At 62.9% G+C, this 16,142-nt stretch overlaps 1 protein-coding gene across 2 annotated transcripts in view; it reads left to right on the forward strand.

The window, feature by feature from the left end:
• Positions 1-16,142, forward strand: part of LOC102460464 (casein kinase II subunit alpha-like) — a 49,615-nt gene that overhangs the window by 30,044 nt on the left and 3,429 nt on the right. For both annotated transcript variants that reach the window (XM_075916828.1, XM_075916829.1), the window contains exons 3-11: positions 862-997; positions 4,726-4,837; positions 7,299-7,400; positions 8,556-8,606; positions 9,563-9,622; positions 10,669-10,752; positions 13,585-13,695; positions 14,180-14,281; positions 15,578-15,678. In XM_075916828.1, coding sequence (XP_075772943.1) covers positions 897-997; positions 4,726-4,837; positions 7,299-7,400; positions 8,556-8,606; positions 9,563-9,622; positions 10,669-10,752; positions 13,585-13,695; positions 14,180-14,281; positions 15,578-15,678 — 824 coding nt within the window. In that variant the 5' untranslated portion in view covers positions 862-896. The remainder of the gene's footprint in view (positions 1-861; positions 998-4,725; positions 4,838-7,298; positions 7,401-8,555; positions 8,607-9,562; positions 9,623-10,668; positions 10,753-13,584; positions 13,696-14,179; positions 14,282-15,577; positions 15,679-16,142) is intronic.

The following is a 16,142-nucleotide window of genomic DNA, read 5'->3' on the forward strand; positions in this document are numbered from 1 at the left end:
GGGGAGCTTCTCGGATGCCAGTCTGCCTGCCTGCTTGGAGAAGGGGCCAGTTACCGCGTGGTGCCGGAGCAGGTAGAAGGGCTAAGCGCAGTGAGGAGATGAGAGAATTGCTCAGCCAGCGCTGGGCGCTTAGCTTGCTGGGGCCTTGCGTGGGGCTGGTCTCTGCAGGCTGCCCTGGTGCTCCGGGTGGACGGCTGTGCCCCACTGTACATTACACCCAGAAGCTGTGTCCTGTGCCGGTAGTGCCCTGGGTCAGGCCGCTTGGGAGCAGCCCCTGGCCTAGCCCCATCTGGAGGCAGATCTGAGTTTTGCCTCTGCTTGAGGTTTGTGTCCTGGCTGGCTGTGACAGCTTTCGCTAGGCTCTTCCATTTTCTGGCTTTCTCCTTCGGGGAAGCAGCTTTCAGACAGCAGCTAACTGGCTCAGGGAGGGTCTGGTGGCGCTTGTTCCTAATTCCTGTGCAGCTCTTGAAACTGGAGAGCAGCGAGGGAGGTTTGTGCTGTTAGCTTAATTGGCCCCCTGGGCGGGTAGGGTGTGTGTCTGGGGCAGGGAGGAGGGAGCGTGTGCCGCCACAGGCTGAAAGGGCTGAGGTCGGAATCGGGCCCTCTGCCTGCGTATGGGCCTCCTTCCTCCAGCCCCACGCTGCAGTGCTGCTGACCAGAGCGGGTGATGTTGAGGGGAGAGGCTGGCTCCTTGCTGTGCTGGAGTAGAACCGGGGCGCAGGGCCTCTGCCTGTCTTTTGTGTGCGCTCCTGTGCCGTTTCCCAGACCCCCCCCCCCCCCCGTTCGTGCCGGTGCAGCAGGCTGCATGCTTGTCCTGCGCGTGTGATTCTCTTTCCAATTGGTTTGTATTTGTGTTTTTAGGGTGGTTGAGGTGCTGACCCTCTGTCTGTGGAAGCATGTCGGGCCCCGTGCCAAGTCGAGCCAGGGTCTATGCGGATGTGAACACTCAGAGACCCCGCGAGTACTGGGACTACGAGTCACACGTCGTGGAATGGGGGTATGACGGGCGCGAAAGGGAAACCCCATGGGCTCCAGATTTAGTTAACAGCTCGCTTGCCAAGTGCCAAGGCTGCTTAGCCCCTATTTTCAAATGTAGGGGCCTAACGTTAGGCTTCAGAATACACATGTAAGCACCTTACTAATCACGGGAGCTAGCTTTTACCTAGCGCTGTTCATCACTAGACCTCAGTGTGTGTCAGTATCAGTATCCCCAACGGACAGAGGAGGAAACTGAGGCATGGAGCAGGGTTTTGGCTTGCCCAAGTAGCAGGCCAGTGCCAGAGCAGTGTGACAAACCCAGCTCACCAGGGCACTGTCTGCTAGGTCACACTCCCTCGTGGATAGACACTAGCATTCAGAGGTTTCCAGCGCTTTGACAACACCCTGTTTTCACTCCAGTGCCCAGCTTTCAGTGCCTGCGTTTGGAACCATTGGCCTGAGTGCGAGAGCTGTGCCGCGGGTTCGCAGAGCATCATCTGGGGGGGCCGTTTCCAGGGAGTCTGGGCTTGGTAGGGGATTCAAGTCTAGTTACAGTAGGGCAGGGGTCACCAACCAGTCGATCGGGATCTACTGGTCGATCTTGGAGCCTCTGAGAGGTGATCGACTGGTTTGGCCAAGAAGCTATTAAGTGCTGGCATGTCAGCTGCCCCTCCACTGCCTCGCCACTCCTTACCTTTGCCTTGGAGCTGCCTCCCCCACCCCAGGAGTCTCCTGCTTTCTGGGCAGGGCAGGGAAGAGGAGAGAGGCGCTGATGTCAAGGTGCCCCCTCTCCCACCCTGTGTCCTATCACCACAGAGCAGAGAGGGGGCATATCGGGACTTGGGATGGAGAGTGCAGGCTGCTTTGGGGAGTGGTGCAGGGCCAGGACAGGGAGCCTGCCCTAGCCTCACTGCCCCACCACCCAGCAGCCACCTGAGGTCAGCAGGGCCCTGTCGGAGCCCACATCCTGAAAGCCTCCTCAGTCATGCACCCCTCCTGCCCCAGCCCCAAGCACCCCTGCATCCAAACACCCTCCCACAGCCTGCACCTAGAACCCCTCCTACATCCCAACTGTCGGCCCCACGGTCAGCTCAGAGCCCCTCTCACACCCCAGATCCCTTCATCCAAGACCAGAGCCTGCACCCCCACTCACTGCCCCTGCCTGGCGAAAGGGAGGGAGGATGGAGTGAGCAGGGGCGGGGTCTCAGAGAAGGGGTAGAAAGGAGGCGGGGCCAAGGTATTTGGGCTTGAGGTAGCTCTTGGATTGCGCTTAAATTAAAACAGTGATCTCCTGCTTTAAAAGGTTGGAGCCCCCTGCAGTAAGGCCTTTGCCAAGCACATTTTGAAGCCTTTATCGGTCTAGGCAGGTCTGTTAGCTCTGGCTGCGCTTCGGGTGTTTCCCCATCATTGCTAACACCCCTGGAGGCGCCCTGACTGTCAGCCTTAGGTACAGGTAGGCACGTTGCCGCGGCGTCTCTTCACACCAACTCACGGAGTTGCTCAGAGCAGAGCCGAGTGACCCAGTGCAGAAAACGCCCTTGGCGGCCAGCAGTGCCTCTGGGGCAGGGTTCCCCGTGCGCCGAGCATCAGGTGGTGGTGGGACGCTTGAACACTGTCTTTGCCGGCGGGGGCCGCGTGGGAATCCTCACCTCTGGGAAAGCTGTGCTCGTGACTGTAGGCAACTCTCCCAAACAAGCGACAGCGTTTACCTAAGTGGACGTGTGAGCTAGTACCCAGGTCTGCTCGGCTGTGCCGGGGCTGGCAACACTAGTGCTGACTGCAAGGCTGGGTCTGTTCTGGGAACAGGAGAGAGAGGGACCACCCTGAGCTCCCCAACTCACTTCATACACAGGCCACGGCGCAGCCCGGACTGCGGCTGGCGACTCGGAGCAGAAAGATTCCTTGGGCAGTTAGTTCCCTGTTTCCTGACTGGCCAGCCTGTGGGGAACATGCCCCAAAGCCTTGTATCTCTCCAGGGCTAATGACCCCACCTCCTCCCTCGGCAGCTTTTCCTCCTTCTCGCTCTGAACTTCCCTGTGCTTGTTCCCGTTGAGCAAGGACTGCTCCCTGCTTCTCTCACACAGCCCGCCGTGGTTCCTTCGGTGGTGGACCTTGCAATTCCGTGGCAGCGGTAGCCTGCCCTGGCTGGCTTGTGTGTCCGTGGGCGCTGCGCTCCCTTAGCGACGGGGCGCTTGCAGTGTGTGACGCCGCACTCTCTCATTCCCCACCTTGCTTCCTCTAACAAGAGCTTTGGAGACTTTCTACCTTTCCCCCGACTTAGCAGGGAGAATTTCCAGCGCGTTTGCTGATTCCTGTAGTCCTGTCAGGTGGATTCCACAGGGCCTTGGTGTGCAGGATCCTGGGGAGATGTTCCCTGTTCTTTCCTGTTTCCCCTTGCTCCAAGTGTGCATGCCCCATTAGCGACAAATGGAAATTGACAGGCCCCTGCCCAGGGGAGGGCAGCGCTGCGTTTCATGTGCCAGGGAAGCCTTGGCTCTCCTTTGGCACCTTCTGTCCGGGGATGCTGGAGTGTGGTAGGAGTTAACCCTCGCCACCCCTCCTGTCCTTTCTGGAGATGGCAGAACTGAGGCCCAAAGAGGGGAAGTATTGCTCGGGGAGATGGGGGAGCTGGCAGTAGGCCCCAGGAGTCCTGACTCCACCTGCTCCTCACACAGAAGAGAGCTAAGGTTTTCAATCACCAAAAGCATTTTCTTCAACATGGAAGTGTTTCCCCTCAGGGCGCTGTGTGGCATCCATCTGGGAAGCTGCCGCCTTCTAGCTGTAACCTGCACACCCACGTGTGCACTCGCACTAGCTGTAACCTGCACACCCACGTGTGCACTCGCACTAGCTGTAATCTGCACGCCCACGTGTGCACTCGCACTAGCTGTAACCTGCATGCCCACGTGTGCACTCGCACTAGCTGTAACCTGCACACCCACGTGTGCCCTCGCACTAGCTGTAACCTGCACACCCATGTGTGCACTCGCACTAGTTGTAACCTGCACACCCACGTGTGCCCTCGCACTAGCTGTAACCTGCACACCCCCGTGTGCACTCGCACTAACTGTAATCTGCACGCCCACGTGTGCACTCGCACTAGCTGTAACCTGCACACCCATGTGTGCACTCGCACTAGTTGTAACCTGCACACCCACGTGTGCCCTCGCACTAGCTGTAACCTGCACACCCCCGTGTGCACTCTCACTAACTGTAATCTGCACGCCCACGTGTGCACTCGCACTAACTGTAATCTGCATGCCCACGTGTGCACTCGCACTAGCTGTAATCTGCACGCCCACGTGTGCACTCGCACTAGCTGTAATCTGCACGCCCACGTGTGCACTCGCACTAGCTGTAATCTGCACGCCCACGTGTGCACTCGCACTAGCTGTAATCTGCACGCCCACGTGTGCACTTGCACTAGCTGTAACCTGCACGCCCACATGTGAACTCGCACTCTGTTCAGCAGCTGCCGTATCCCATCCCCGCGGTGGCTGCACGTCAGTGGTGAGTGCAGTGTTCTCGGCTGGCCTTTAGTTCTGAGGGGAGGGGTCCCCAGGGAGCAGTAGTTCTGTGCAATGGCCGCTGCTTTTGGCCAGGGCGAGGATTGGTGGGTACGTCTGTGGAGCCTGGGAGGCCCGGTTCTCCTGCCCTGATCAGAGTCTGGGAGAACGGCTCTCGGAAAGTGAGCCAGCGTTCAGTTCTGACCTGGGTCCTCCTTCGTCTTCTCTTCCCCACGTACAGCAACCAAGACGACTACCAGCTTGTGCGGAAACTTGGCCGCGGCAAATACAGCGAAGTCTTTGAAGCCATCAACATCACCAACAATGAGAAAGTCGTGGTGAAAATCCTTAAGGTGGGTGTGTTGGAGGGGGGCCTTGCGCCCGTCCTTCCCCCTCCCCCCGTTAGTCCCTGTTTGCCTCTTCCCTGTGCCGGTGGGGGGGGGGTGCTGCTGATCTCTGGGAGATGGAGCCTTTGCTGTGGGAGGCTGTTTTCATGGGACAGGAAGCGAGGACTGTAGTAGTCTGGCCGGTTCTCCTCGTCTTCTTGGCCTGCAGCGCAGAGAGCCGGTTTGCTGAAGAGCCCACGTGTCCCCTGGGGGCTGAAGGGCAATTCTGTGCTCCTCGTACTGAAAGCCCATGTGTGCTCTCTGCTCCGCTCCCCTGCTCCCACTCACTGCCCTGAGGGTCTGTTCACACGTGCTAATCAGGACACCCCCACCAGCCAAGACCTTCAAACCAGAGCCGCTGCCCAGCGCGCCCTCTCATCTTTGCCATCTTTGATGGACCGAGCCGGGTCTGGGCACAGCTGAGGGCGTCCGCTCAGGGCGAATTGCTCAAATTCAGGGCTTCTTACAGCCCCCAGACTGAAGACCTCTTCAAACAGGCCACACACCAGCCCCACCGAGCGCTTCATAGAATCATAGAATCATAGAATAATAGGACTGGAAGGGACCTCGAGAGGTCATCGAGTCCAGCCCCCCGCCCTCAAGGCAGGATCAAGCTCCGTCTACACCATCCCTGACAGATGTCTATCTAACCTGTTCTTAAATATCTCCAGAGAGGGAGATTCCACCACCTCCCTTGGCAATTTATTCCAATATTTGACCACCCTGACAGTTAGGAATTTTTTCCTAATGTCCAATCTAAACCTCCCCTGCTGCACTTTAAGCCCATTACTCCTTGTCCTGTCCTCAGAAACCAAGAGGAACAAATTTTCTCCTTCAGCTTCAGCTGCCTGCCTGGCCAGACAGAAGCCTCACGAGCAAAACCCCCCTGACACCCCAGCTCTATCCGTGCCCCAGATGGCCCTGGGCCTGCCCATAGCTGAGGGGTTTTAGAAATCAATCGCACCTTCCCTGAACAAGTTCTGTTCGGTTCCAAGAAACCAGCCACAGATCTCAGGTCAATTTACACTCTGGATCTTACCCACAAACCACTCTGAGCCAATCCTCTAGAATCTAACACCTAATGGTTTATTAGTAGAAGAAAGAAAAGCCCGAGAGTGAGGTTGTTAAAGTATCCTACATTCCATGCATCGAATCTCCCAGTTCTCGCTGCAGACTCTAGCAGAGATGTTATAACTGCTGGCTTAAAAGTCCTTGGTGCACATCCTATGTCAGGATGGGTCCACAGTTCTTCCCAGCACCTTGATCCCTGCACTGCTGCCTCTGGGATGAAGAGCTGAGCTGAGCACAAAATGGAGGATGCCACATGGCCTGTTTATCCCTCCTTCCTCGTCTCTTCTTGGCTGCAGCAGGTCACCTGGCCCGCGGCCTATCCCTGTGCTCCCTGCTGGTAGCCCCTAGGTATCAGCCCCCCATTCTTGAGGTGTGTCCTTGGCCTGTGGAGGGCCATTATTCCATAGAGACTTGCTCATTAGCAGGTCCCTAGGCTGAGCTGCTTTGTCCATTGCTCAAGCACATACAGAGAAACGTTCGGTATCCACACAAAGCACATGCTTATAACCAGGGCTCGCCAAGCAGCGGTGAGCCCCGCTCGCCAGCCACGCAGAAGCTCACGCTGCGCATGCGCTGACTGCGCTGTGTGGCCGCACCGGGCTATAATCTACTCGCCACGGGAGAGTAGATTAGCCATTTGTCGAGCCCTGCTTATAACGTCACACACATACATTATACAATCACATGAATAGCATATATGGAATCAGTGTAACATAAGCTTTCATTTGACGCCTCGCATGGCCCCCCTTTGTACCAATGTTTTGGGGCAAACACCCCCCCTCCAGGTGCAGCAGTGATCTGGCTGCTCCCCTAAAATCCAGTAATGCGACCCCATCTGTGTGCAGAAAACCAGTTCAGTGCACCGCCAGGAGGCACACAACCCTCGCTGGGCCGTGTTGGAATCACGAGTGCCCAGTTTCTAGGGAACCTGGCGGCTGCCTGCTCTATCCGGGTGCCGGCTGACCCTGCGGGAGCGGGGGCTTCCCCGGACTCTCGCTCTCTGGCCCGTCCCAGGGTGCTGTGGCGTTTGAGCATTGAGGCTCCTTGGCTGCCATTCCAAGGGTTCACAGCAGTCCCGTCGGCCCAGCGCTGTCTGGCCCAGTGCCAGGTGTCCCAGAGGGAGCGAACAGAACCGGGAGTCGTCCCGTGATCCCTCCCGTCGCCCGTTCCCAGCTTCTGGCAAACAGAGGTAGGGACGCCCTCCCTGCAGCCTGGCTGACAGCCACAGGGCGCTCAGCACCGCAGGGACGTGATGGGTCTGCTCCCTTCCCCCGGGGTTCCACGCTGTCTGCCCGGCCCCTGTGGCAAGCAGGCCAGCGAGGGCTGCCGGCTGGTAACGCTCTTTGCTCCCGCGCAGCCAGTGAAGAAGAAGAAGATCAAGCGCGAGATTAAGATCCTGGAGAATCTCCGCGGTGGCCCCAATATCATCAGCCTGCTCGACATAGTGAAGGACCCCGTGGTGAGGAGGGGCCTGCAGGGAGGGGGGCCAGGTGGGCAGTCGGTGCTCTCTGGCTCCGGCCGGGCTTTCACGAGCCCAGGGTGGTGGCTGAGCAGGGCCTTGGCTCTTAGCCTGTGGCAGTGGCAAGAGGGGAGCCTGTTTCCCCGGGGAGTCCTGGGCAGGGGTCACGGGGCAGGCGATCCCTGTGGCTGAGCAGGCGCCGGCGGGGAACAGGTGGGCCTGCGGGCAGCCTTCCAGCGAAGGAGGCTGAGGGTCTGGTGGGAGCAGCGGGAGGGCGCCTCCCCGTGGAACACCAGCTCTCCCCATTTTGCAGCTCACCGGCTGCCTTCCCACTAACCCACGGGTCCGCAATGAGCTGATTTTGAACGTGCCCCCTTAGCAGCCTTGCAAGTGGCCGAGCGAGACTGGAGGGGGCGGTATCCGCACCAAGAGGGGCTCTGTTGGAGCCCCTGACTGACCTCAAAGTGAGGTTATGCCGTGCTGAGAAGTGACAGGATAGTGGTGGGGCACTTCTGCCCCATGGCAGCCTCCTTTGTCTGCCCTCTTCTCCCCCCCGCCCCCCGCCTCCGGCACTGGCCAAAGCAGCAGTCGGCCTTGTGCGTCACCGGCAGGGTGGGAAGCTGGAGGAGGGGACGGAGTGCTTCTGGCAGCCAGGCGCCTGGCTTCTTGTGTGCATGCTGAGCAGGGTCTGGAAGCTGCCAAGAGATGGCAAATCTGGGAGCCACCAGGTGGCTTGTGGAGCAGAGCTGCACCTAAACGGCACCACTGGGATAAAGCAGAGGGCTAGGGAGAAGGAGGGAGCACCGTGCTCTGGACAGCATGGAAGGCTGGCTGCCCAAGCCCCGCCCCTTCTGGGAGCATGGCCCCGCCCCCCAACCTTGCCAGGGGCCCGCGGAGGCTGTCTGTGCCCTGGTGAATATCTAGGGCTGCATGTGCTTTTTTTGTGTTGTGGTCTGTGCAGTGCCCTAGCGCTGGGCACTACGCCCCCGAAGCCAGAGAGGCTCCTGACCCGGTGGCTTTCAGGGCAAGTCTCTAGTGCGGCCGTGCCCGGGGTAACCCTGCATGGAGGGAGCGAGGGGCCTGTTCCTCGTAGCCACATTGCCCAGCCTCTGGCCGGCAGAACTAACCCACCTCCCTTTCTTTCCTCCTCGGCAGTCTCGCACGCCTGCCCTCGTCTTCGAACACGTCAACAACACAGACTTCAAGGTGAGCGCCCGGAGTCCTGCCTCGTGTCGCGTCTGTGCCCCCCAGGGGCCACTGCTGCAGAGCGCGTGGGTTGGGGAGGGAGGCCTGGAGTCGTCACCGACTCCGGCAGGGCTGTGCCGCTGCTGCTGGCTGACGGGCTCAAGGTGGGGGGCTCGGGAGGTTGGTGCGTGGGGTGGGACCTACTGCCCTGGAGTGATCTCGCCCAGGTCCCCCCTCCTGCTGCTGGCTGACAGGCTCAAGGCGGGGGGCTCGGGAGGTTGGTGCGTGGGGTGGGACCTACTGCCCTGGAGTGATCTCGCCCGGGTCCCCCCTCCTGCTGCTGTGCTGTCCGGAGGGGCCCACGCCGCCTGGCCCCGTCTCTGGCAGCGGCCTCCACGTGCTGCTGTGGAGCGGCAGTTCTCTAACTGCAGGGCACCACTCAGTTTTAAGGGGGTTCCCGGGACTTGCGGGTCCCAGGGCCAGGACCTGAGCCCCCACTCCCAGGGCCGGGGCAAAGCCCAAGGACATTAGCTCTGGGCAGGGGACTCGAGTTACAGGTAGGGATGTAAAAATGTGTTCCTTAACTAAACGTGTAACCACTGAACATTTCGGCAGCGCCACACGGGCAGCCGTCGGCTCCCCCGTCTCTCACCCCGCCCCCGCACTGACACGGAGGCAGCGGGGGGAGGAGGTGGCTCCCCATGGGTACCGGGAGCCTGCGTGTAAGCGTGCATGTCCCCAGTGGCTGGCCAGGCCTGCGCCTCGAGGCTGAGGTGTGAGCTGAGCGCTCCTCTGGCTGTGCAGTTGCTGCTGTTGTGCAGGGAGCTCGCGAGCCTGGCGTGCCGGGTGGTGCGCAGTGGCCCCGAAACGTGCCAGCGGACGGGCGCGTGCCTGCCCCCGAGCGCGTGCAGGAGGCGGAAGGATGCTGCGCGCGAGCGGGGCAATTCCTCAACTGCTCTCCTGTTCCTGGCTTGCAGCAACTGTACCAGACGCTGTCTGACTTCGACATTCGGTTCTACATGTACGAAATCCTGAAGGTGAGCGGCGGAGTCCCCGGGGCCCTCGCCCTGACTCCCGGGGGCGCTGGGTGGGTGCTCCGGGGAGGGGCTGTCTCCTCCTGCTGCCAGAACGCACGGGCGGGGGCAGGGAACAGCAGCCCTCCCACGTGCGGTGGCCGCTTGAGCAGCAGCCCTAGGAGCCCCCGGCAAGTCCCAGCCGGAGCAGGGGAAGCAGGCGGCCGGGTTGGTGGAGGGTGGGCTGTGTCTTGGGATGTGGCAGGCCCAAGTCACTGAGGCATTGAGGGCGTGTGACTCTGGGAAGCCATCCGCTCGCCCTCCCCGCTTTAGGCTGTCTCGGGGCCGGCGCAGGGAGCAGGGTGAAGAGGGGGCCGGTGTTTCTGTCTAGGTGTCCCGGTCCCGCACTGCAATCGGTCCCTTCCAGCCCCCCGCTGGGCAGCTCCTCGGCCATGGGCCAGTGGGATGCGCAGCCTGTGGTGCACGCGATGGACAGGAGCCCTGGTCTCTCCCGGGCACTGGGCTGAAGCCGTGGCAGTCTAGCCAGGGAGCTGGGCCCGGAGTTTTGCCTGGTGCTGCAGAGTGCTAGCCCCGCTGCCCCGGGTCAGCCTGGGAGACCAGAGATTGGGGATGGGGGCGGAACTGGCGCTGGCGCGTGCAGACCCCTGTGAAGTGCTCGCTGCGGCCTGCGGCACCCTGGCAGCACCCTCCTCTGGGTGACTGACAGCCGGGGCCCGGTTCCCCCCGCAGGGATGCAGAGCGCTCATGGTGTGGAAGCAAGAGAGGGCAGGATGGCTCTGGGTGCTCGACCCTACGGGCTGCGTGGGCAGCCACGGGGCTTTCTGCGTAGCGGAGCCTGCTGGGCGTGCGCTCAGCGCCTGGGCTCGTGGCAACGAGCAGTGACGGCACTTCGGCTGCCCGGTCTCCCGTCCGGGAGGTGCCCGAGGATGCATGGCCAATTCCAGCCAGCCTGGGAGTCTCCCTGCCACAGCTGCTGCCAGCGCTTGCGTTCGCCGTCCCCGGGGGTTGCTAGTCAGGGACTTGACACCGCCTCTCTTGTTCTGCCCCAGGCCCTGGATTACTGTCACAGCATGGGGGTCATGCATCGAGACGTCAAGCCGCACAACGTCATGATCGACCACGAGCACAGAAAGGTGAGGGGGCCTGGCTCGGCAGACCCCCCCGGGCGTGCCTTTCTTTCTGGTCCCTGCCCAGGGCGGGCGGGAGACACGCTGCTCCCCAGCCCCAGGGAGCTCAGCTGGGAGGGAGGGAACGAAGCCGCTGTTGGCCCTGCCTTCCAGGCCTCCCTCCCTCCCTGCATTTTACCTGCTGCAGCAGCGACCAGCAACCATTTGCTGTCTCCTCCAGACTCGGCTCCCAGCCTTCTCCTGGAAATAGCAGAGTGAACTCGCTTGCACGCTCGTGTGCACATTTGCTCCTGCTTCTCCTTTGTGCTCCTCAGGCTCGTTTGCACTCCCCGCCTGTCCTGCTCACACCCCTAGCACCAGTGTGCGCAGCTGAGGTGGTAATACCAGTGCTGCGAAACCTCACATTGGACGGGCGGGTGAGCGAATGCCTCTCGGAGCTCCATCTCCATCCGTGGGGCTGATATGCTCACAGCCCTGCCCGCTGTGCTCTGTTCCAGTCGCTCGCCGTGTCTCCCGAGTCCTACGGTGAGCGCGTGGCAGCAGCTGGAACACTGGGAGTGGTGTGTGCGCATGGGGGCTGGCGTGTGTGCAGTGGGCATGGATGTGTGTGCACTGGCTGGGGCTGATGTGTGTGCACTGGGCGTGGACGTGTGCACTGGGCGTGGATGTGTGCGCACTGGCCGGGGCTGGTGTGTGTGCACTGGGCGCGAATGTGTGTGCACTGGGCGTGGACGTGTGCACACTGGCCGGGGCTGGTGTGTGTGCACTGGGCGTGAACGTGCGCGCACTGGCCGGGGCTGGTGTGTGTGCACTGGGCGTGAATGTGTGTGCACTGGGAGTGGACGTGTGCGCACTGGCTGGGGCTGGTGAGTGAGCACTGGGCATGGACATGTGTGCTATGGCCGGGGCTGGTGAGTGAGCACTGGGCGTGGACGTGTGTGCACTGGCCAGGGCTGGTGAGTGAGCACTGGGCGTGAATGTGTGTGCACTGGGAGTGGACGTGTGCGCACTGGCCGGGGCTGATGTGTGTGCACTGGGTGTGAATGTGTGCGCACTGGAAGTGGACGTGTGTGCACTGGCCAGGGCTGGTGTGTGTGCACTGGGCGTGGATGTGTGCACTGGCCAGGGCTGGTATGTGTGCACTGGGCGTGGATGTGTGTGCACTGGCCAGGGCTGGTGTGTGTGCACTGGGCGTGGATGTGTGTGCACTGGCCAGGGCTGGTGTGTGTGCACTGGGCGTGGATGTGTGCGCACTGGCCAGGGCTGGTGAGTGTGCACTGGGCGTGGACGTGTGCACTGGCCAGGGCTGGTGTGTGCGCACTGGGCGTGGATGTGTGTGCACTGGCCAGGGCTGGTGTGTGCGCACTGGGCATGGATGTACGCGCACTGGCCAGCACTGGCGTGTGTGCACTGGGGCTGGCGTGTGTACAACCAGAGAGTGGGCTGGCGACACCGTGCCGGAGGGAGACAGACCAGCCCTTGCCGCGCTCCAGCTGGGGGTGACGATTTTGCAGCTGTGCCCAGCGCCCCTGTTTGTCTGGGGATACAGGTGCCCGTAAAACACACCTGCATCTAGTAAAGGTTGTTTTATTGGCCACCTGTCTCCCAGTGACTCGGGCTTGTAAATGGAACTGGAGATTGCTCCCAGCGCCTTTGTAGTGAGCTGCCATCTGGGGCCCTGGAAAACGCCGGACTTCAAAGGGCGGCTGCTCGAGAGCTGCGCGGGCCCTTCTCTGTGGTGTGCGGCAGGGGCAAAGCCAGCGCCTGGCAGCGAGCTCCTGGACTGTTCGCAGAGTTCTCTCCCTGCTGGGCCTCCCGGGCCTGAGTTTCTGCTTCAGCCGCCTGTTCCGGCCCTTGTCCCTGGCCAGCTTCTCTTCAGGCTGCCCACAGCATCTCCCGGCTCTGCCCCAGAGTTACTGCTTGGCCTTGTGAGCTCGGTCCCCCTTGGGTCCCTCCGGGAGCTCAGACTGACCGGCTCAGGGCTGCTTGTGGCGCTCACCTTGGGAGGTGCCTTGAGAGCCTGACGCGGGTTCATGGCGCACACGTGCCCGAGGCGCTAACAGGCTCCCGGGCTGGGCACGGTCCCGTGGCAGACGCTCCAGGGAAGCTCCTTTTCATGGGCACGGGAGCAGGGAGCTGGACCGCCAGGGGGCACGTGACGCTTTCATCAAAGAGCATCCCTTGCTCCTTTCTGGAGGGGCCCTTCGGGGGAGACGCGCTGGCGCTGCCGCTGCTGACGTCCAGCCCCATTTAGCTCAGGGCCATTGCAGACAAGCACCTGGCAGGGGAGGGAAGAGCCGCAAAGGCAGCGGCTGGCGCTGCTGGAAAACGGCGGCACGTGGTCTGCTCAGCTTGGCCGGTGCTGTCGGTGGCCGCAGCGGCTTTTAGCCTCCTCTCCACTCGCCGGCTCCCTGCAGTGTTGCAGAATAGACTCTCGGGAGACAGGCAGAGGGAGGGAGAGGCCGTGTCCTGCTCCAGGCAGTGCTCTGAAGTGACACGAGTCAGCCGAGGCAGGGCTGGCGCTGTCCCTCTGGCCTGCTCACGAGAGCCCCCGTGGGAGCGGCAGCCACGATGCAGAACTGGCTTTTCCCTGTTCTCATCTTCCAGTCAGCGCCACGGTGACGCTTTGCCCCCCGATGTTTCCTTTTGCCGACCCCCAAACCCCCCCTCCTGCGCTGTTCACCCACTTTCTCGTTCCCTGATTTCGGAGTCGGCCGGGCCGGATCTCGGCGCAGGTCTCGAGGGCTATCCTGGGCCCTGGCGCGCTGCCTCCCTCTGCACTGCCCGCCGGCACTGGGTGTCCGAGGTGACTGGGGCTCCGTCTCTTTCCCCCTCCAGCTGCGCCTGATAGACTGGGGGCTGGCGGAGTTCTACCACCCGGGCCAGGAGTACAATGTCCGGGTGGCCTCCCGCTACTTCAAGGGACCAGAGCTCTTGGTTGACTACCAGGTATGGGAAGCAGCCCGGCAGGGGGACAGCGCCAGCTGCTGGCCAGGCCAGGCCTTGCCGGTCCGAGCCAGGCAGAAGGGGGCCAGCGCGTCCCGGCGCGGTTCTGTCCCTCCAGATGCACTGGGGCGGGGCTGGAGCGAGGGGCAAGGGAGACGGTGGCACTGTCCTGGGGCACGGGCGAGAGGGGCCCTGGCCAGGGGGAAGCCCTGCGGAAGGGGAAGACAAGGAATGCAGCACGGCCGGGTGGCTCCTCTGGGGGAGGGGTCGAGCTGGGCTGGCTGCTCTCTAGAAGGGGCCCACGGGCTGCGGGTGAACCCCAGGCCTGTGGGCAAGAGACCGAGGGCCCTGCGCTAATGGCAGCTTGGAACTGGAGCGGCCAGCCACACTCACACCCGGGGCTGGGGGCTGGGGGCTGGGGGGTGGTGGCCGGCTGGCGATGCTCGGAGCTGCTGCATCCTCCCCGCCCTGCCCTTGCCTCTTGCAGACGTACGACTACAGCCTGGACATGTGGAGCTTAGGCTGCATGCTCGCCAGCATGATCTTCCGGAAGGAGCCCTTCTTCCACGGCCATGACAACTACGATCAGGTGAGCCCCGCCCTGGCCGGCGGCGTCAGAGCCGTGCGTGCAGCCTAGGGCCGCGGGCCAGGCCGGGGCGGTGGGACTCAGGCGCCAGGCTCCCTGCCCCAGGGCCACGAGCTGGCCTGCGGCGTCAGAGCCGTGCGTGCAGCCTAGGGCCGCGGGCCGCGGGTCAGACCGGGGCGGTGGGACTCAGGCGCCAGGCTCCCGGCCCCAGGGCCACGAGCTGGCCTGCAGCGTCAGAGCCGTGCGTGCAGCCTAGGGCCGCGGGTCAGACCGGGGCGGTGGGACTCAGGCGCCAGGCTCCCGGCCCTGGGGCCACGAGCTGGCCTGCGGCGTCAGAGCCGTGCGTGCAGCCTAGGGCCGCGGGCCAGACCGGGGCGGTGGGACTCAGGCTGAACCCTTGGGTTTCGGCTTTGCTGTCTCCCCGCCCCCGACCGGCTTGCCTCTGTGGAAGGGTGAGCCGAGCTGAGGGGTGCTAGCGGCTGGCTCTTTGACTACAGCCAGTTGCCGAGGTGCTTGAGGCTGTCCCCACCCCCAACACTAGATTGGCTCCCTGGGATGCCGGGCCGGCTCGGCAGAGGCCCGCGGAAGGGTTGCTCCATCTGACCGTGAAGGCCCTGACAGCCGTGGCTGAGCCACGAGGGTGACTACGGCTCGGGCCAGGTCTGCGTCGGCGCGGCTGCCGCAGGAGGCGGGAGCTGGGCCAGTGGGTGCTGTCTGCACGGGGCTAGCTCGGGTGACTGCTCCCTCGGGCAGACTTTTCACACCGCTCGCCTTGGGGTACGCTTATCCTGGCACGGCTGAGCTGGGGGAGGGGGGTGCAAAACCCACCACCCTAGCGCCGGCAGCTGCCGCTTGGCAGGCGGAGCGAGTGCTGCTGTGGTGACCCTACGCAGCCGGGAGTCTTCCTGCTGGCCGTGCCTGCTGTCGGGTGGGCGGCCAGGCCCTGTAGGCTCCCTTCCAGCCTGGGGAGGAGCTTTCCCTCTGCTGGCAGCGGCAGCCCCAGAGAGACCCTCTGAAGGGCGGGTGAGCCCTACGGACTCCCAGGGTGAGGAGAGGCTCATCTGAGTCCGGGGCAGCCCCTCCCCTCCGTGTTGGCCCTGCAGCACGAAGACTCCCCGGCTCAGGCAGCCAAGGCTGCCAGCCTGCCCGGAGGGGAGGCCTAGCCTGGAGCACGAGGCCAGGAGGCAGGCCTCGCGGACGCTCTGTGCGCTGCCATTGGATCACGGCGGCTGGGCTCGCCGCGGCCCGGCCGCGCTGGTAGATTTGGGTGTAGGAGCTCGTGTCTCTCTCCCCTGCCAGCTGGTGCGGATCGCGAAAGTGCTGGGAACAGAGGACCTGTACGACTACATCGACAAGTACAACGTCGAGCTGGACCCCCGCTTCAACGACCTCCTAGGCAGGTGGGTGCCGGGGCAGCCAGGCGCCGTGGGGAGGGGGCTCCAGGGCTGGGGCCAGCCGGAGGCCCTGTCTCCCCATAGGATGCTCCTGCCCCCAAATCTCCCTTGCGGGTGCCTGGCCGCAGCTGCACCCAGTGTGGGCAACCGGCCCAGTCGCTCCGTGCTGGCCAGCCCTGGGCGGCTTTGTCTCCAGCGGTGCGGGGGCTTCACTGCGGCCTGGGCGTCCCATCTTACTGCGGAGTGGGGATGCGGCCTGGTCCCAGCTCGAGGATAAATGCACCGAGGCTGCTCAGGGCTGGCGTGGGAGCCTCCCGGGGAGGGGTGAGAGTGGCTCAGGGCCTCGCGGAGCATGTGCTGTGCCAGCTGTTTGTGGGGACACAGGGAAGTGAGACCCTGGGGTCGGGATTTCAGGAGGGTGCAGTGTAGGGCTGGCTCACGCCCTGTGCCTTAGGGCAGTCGCTCAGAGC

This window comes from Pelodiscus sinensis, unplaced genomic scaffold, assembly GCF_049634645.1.
Source record: "Pelodiscus sinensis isolate JC-2024 unplaced genomic scaffold, ASM4963464v1 ctg85, whole genome shotgun sequence".
Lineage (NCBI taxonomy): Eukaryota > Metazoa > Chordata > Testudines > Trionychidae > Pelodiscus > Pelodiscus sinensis.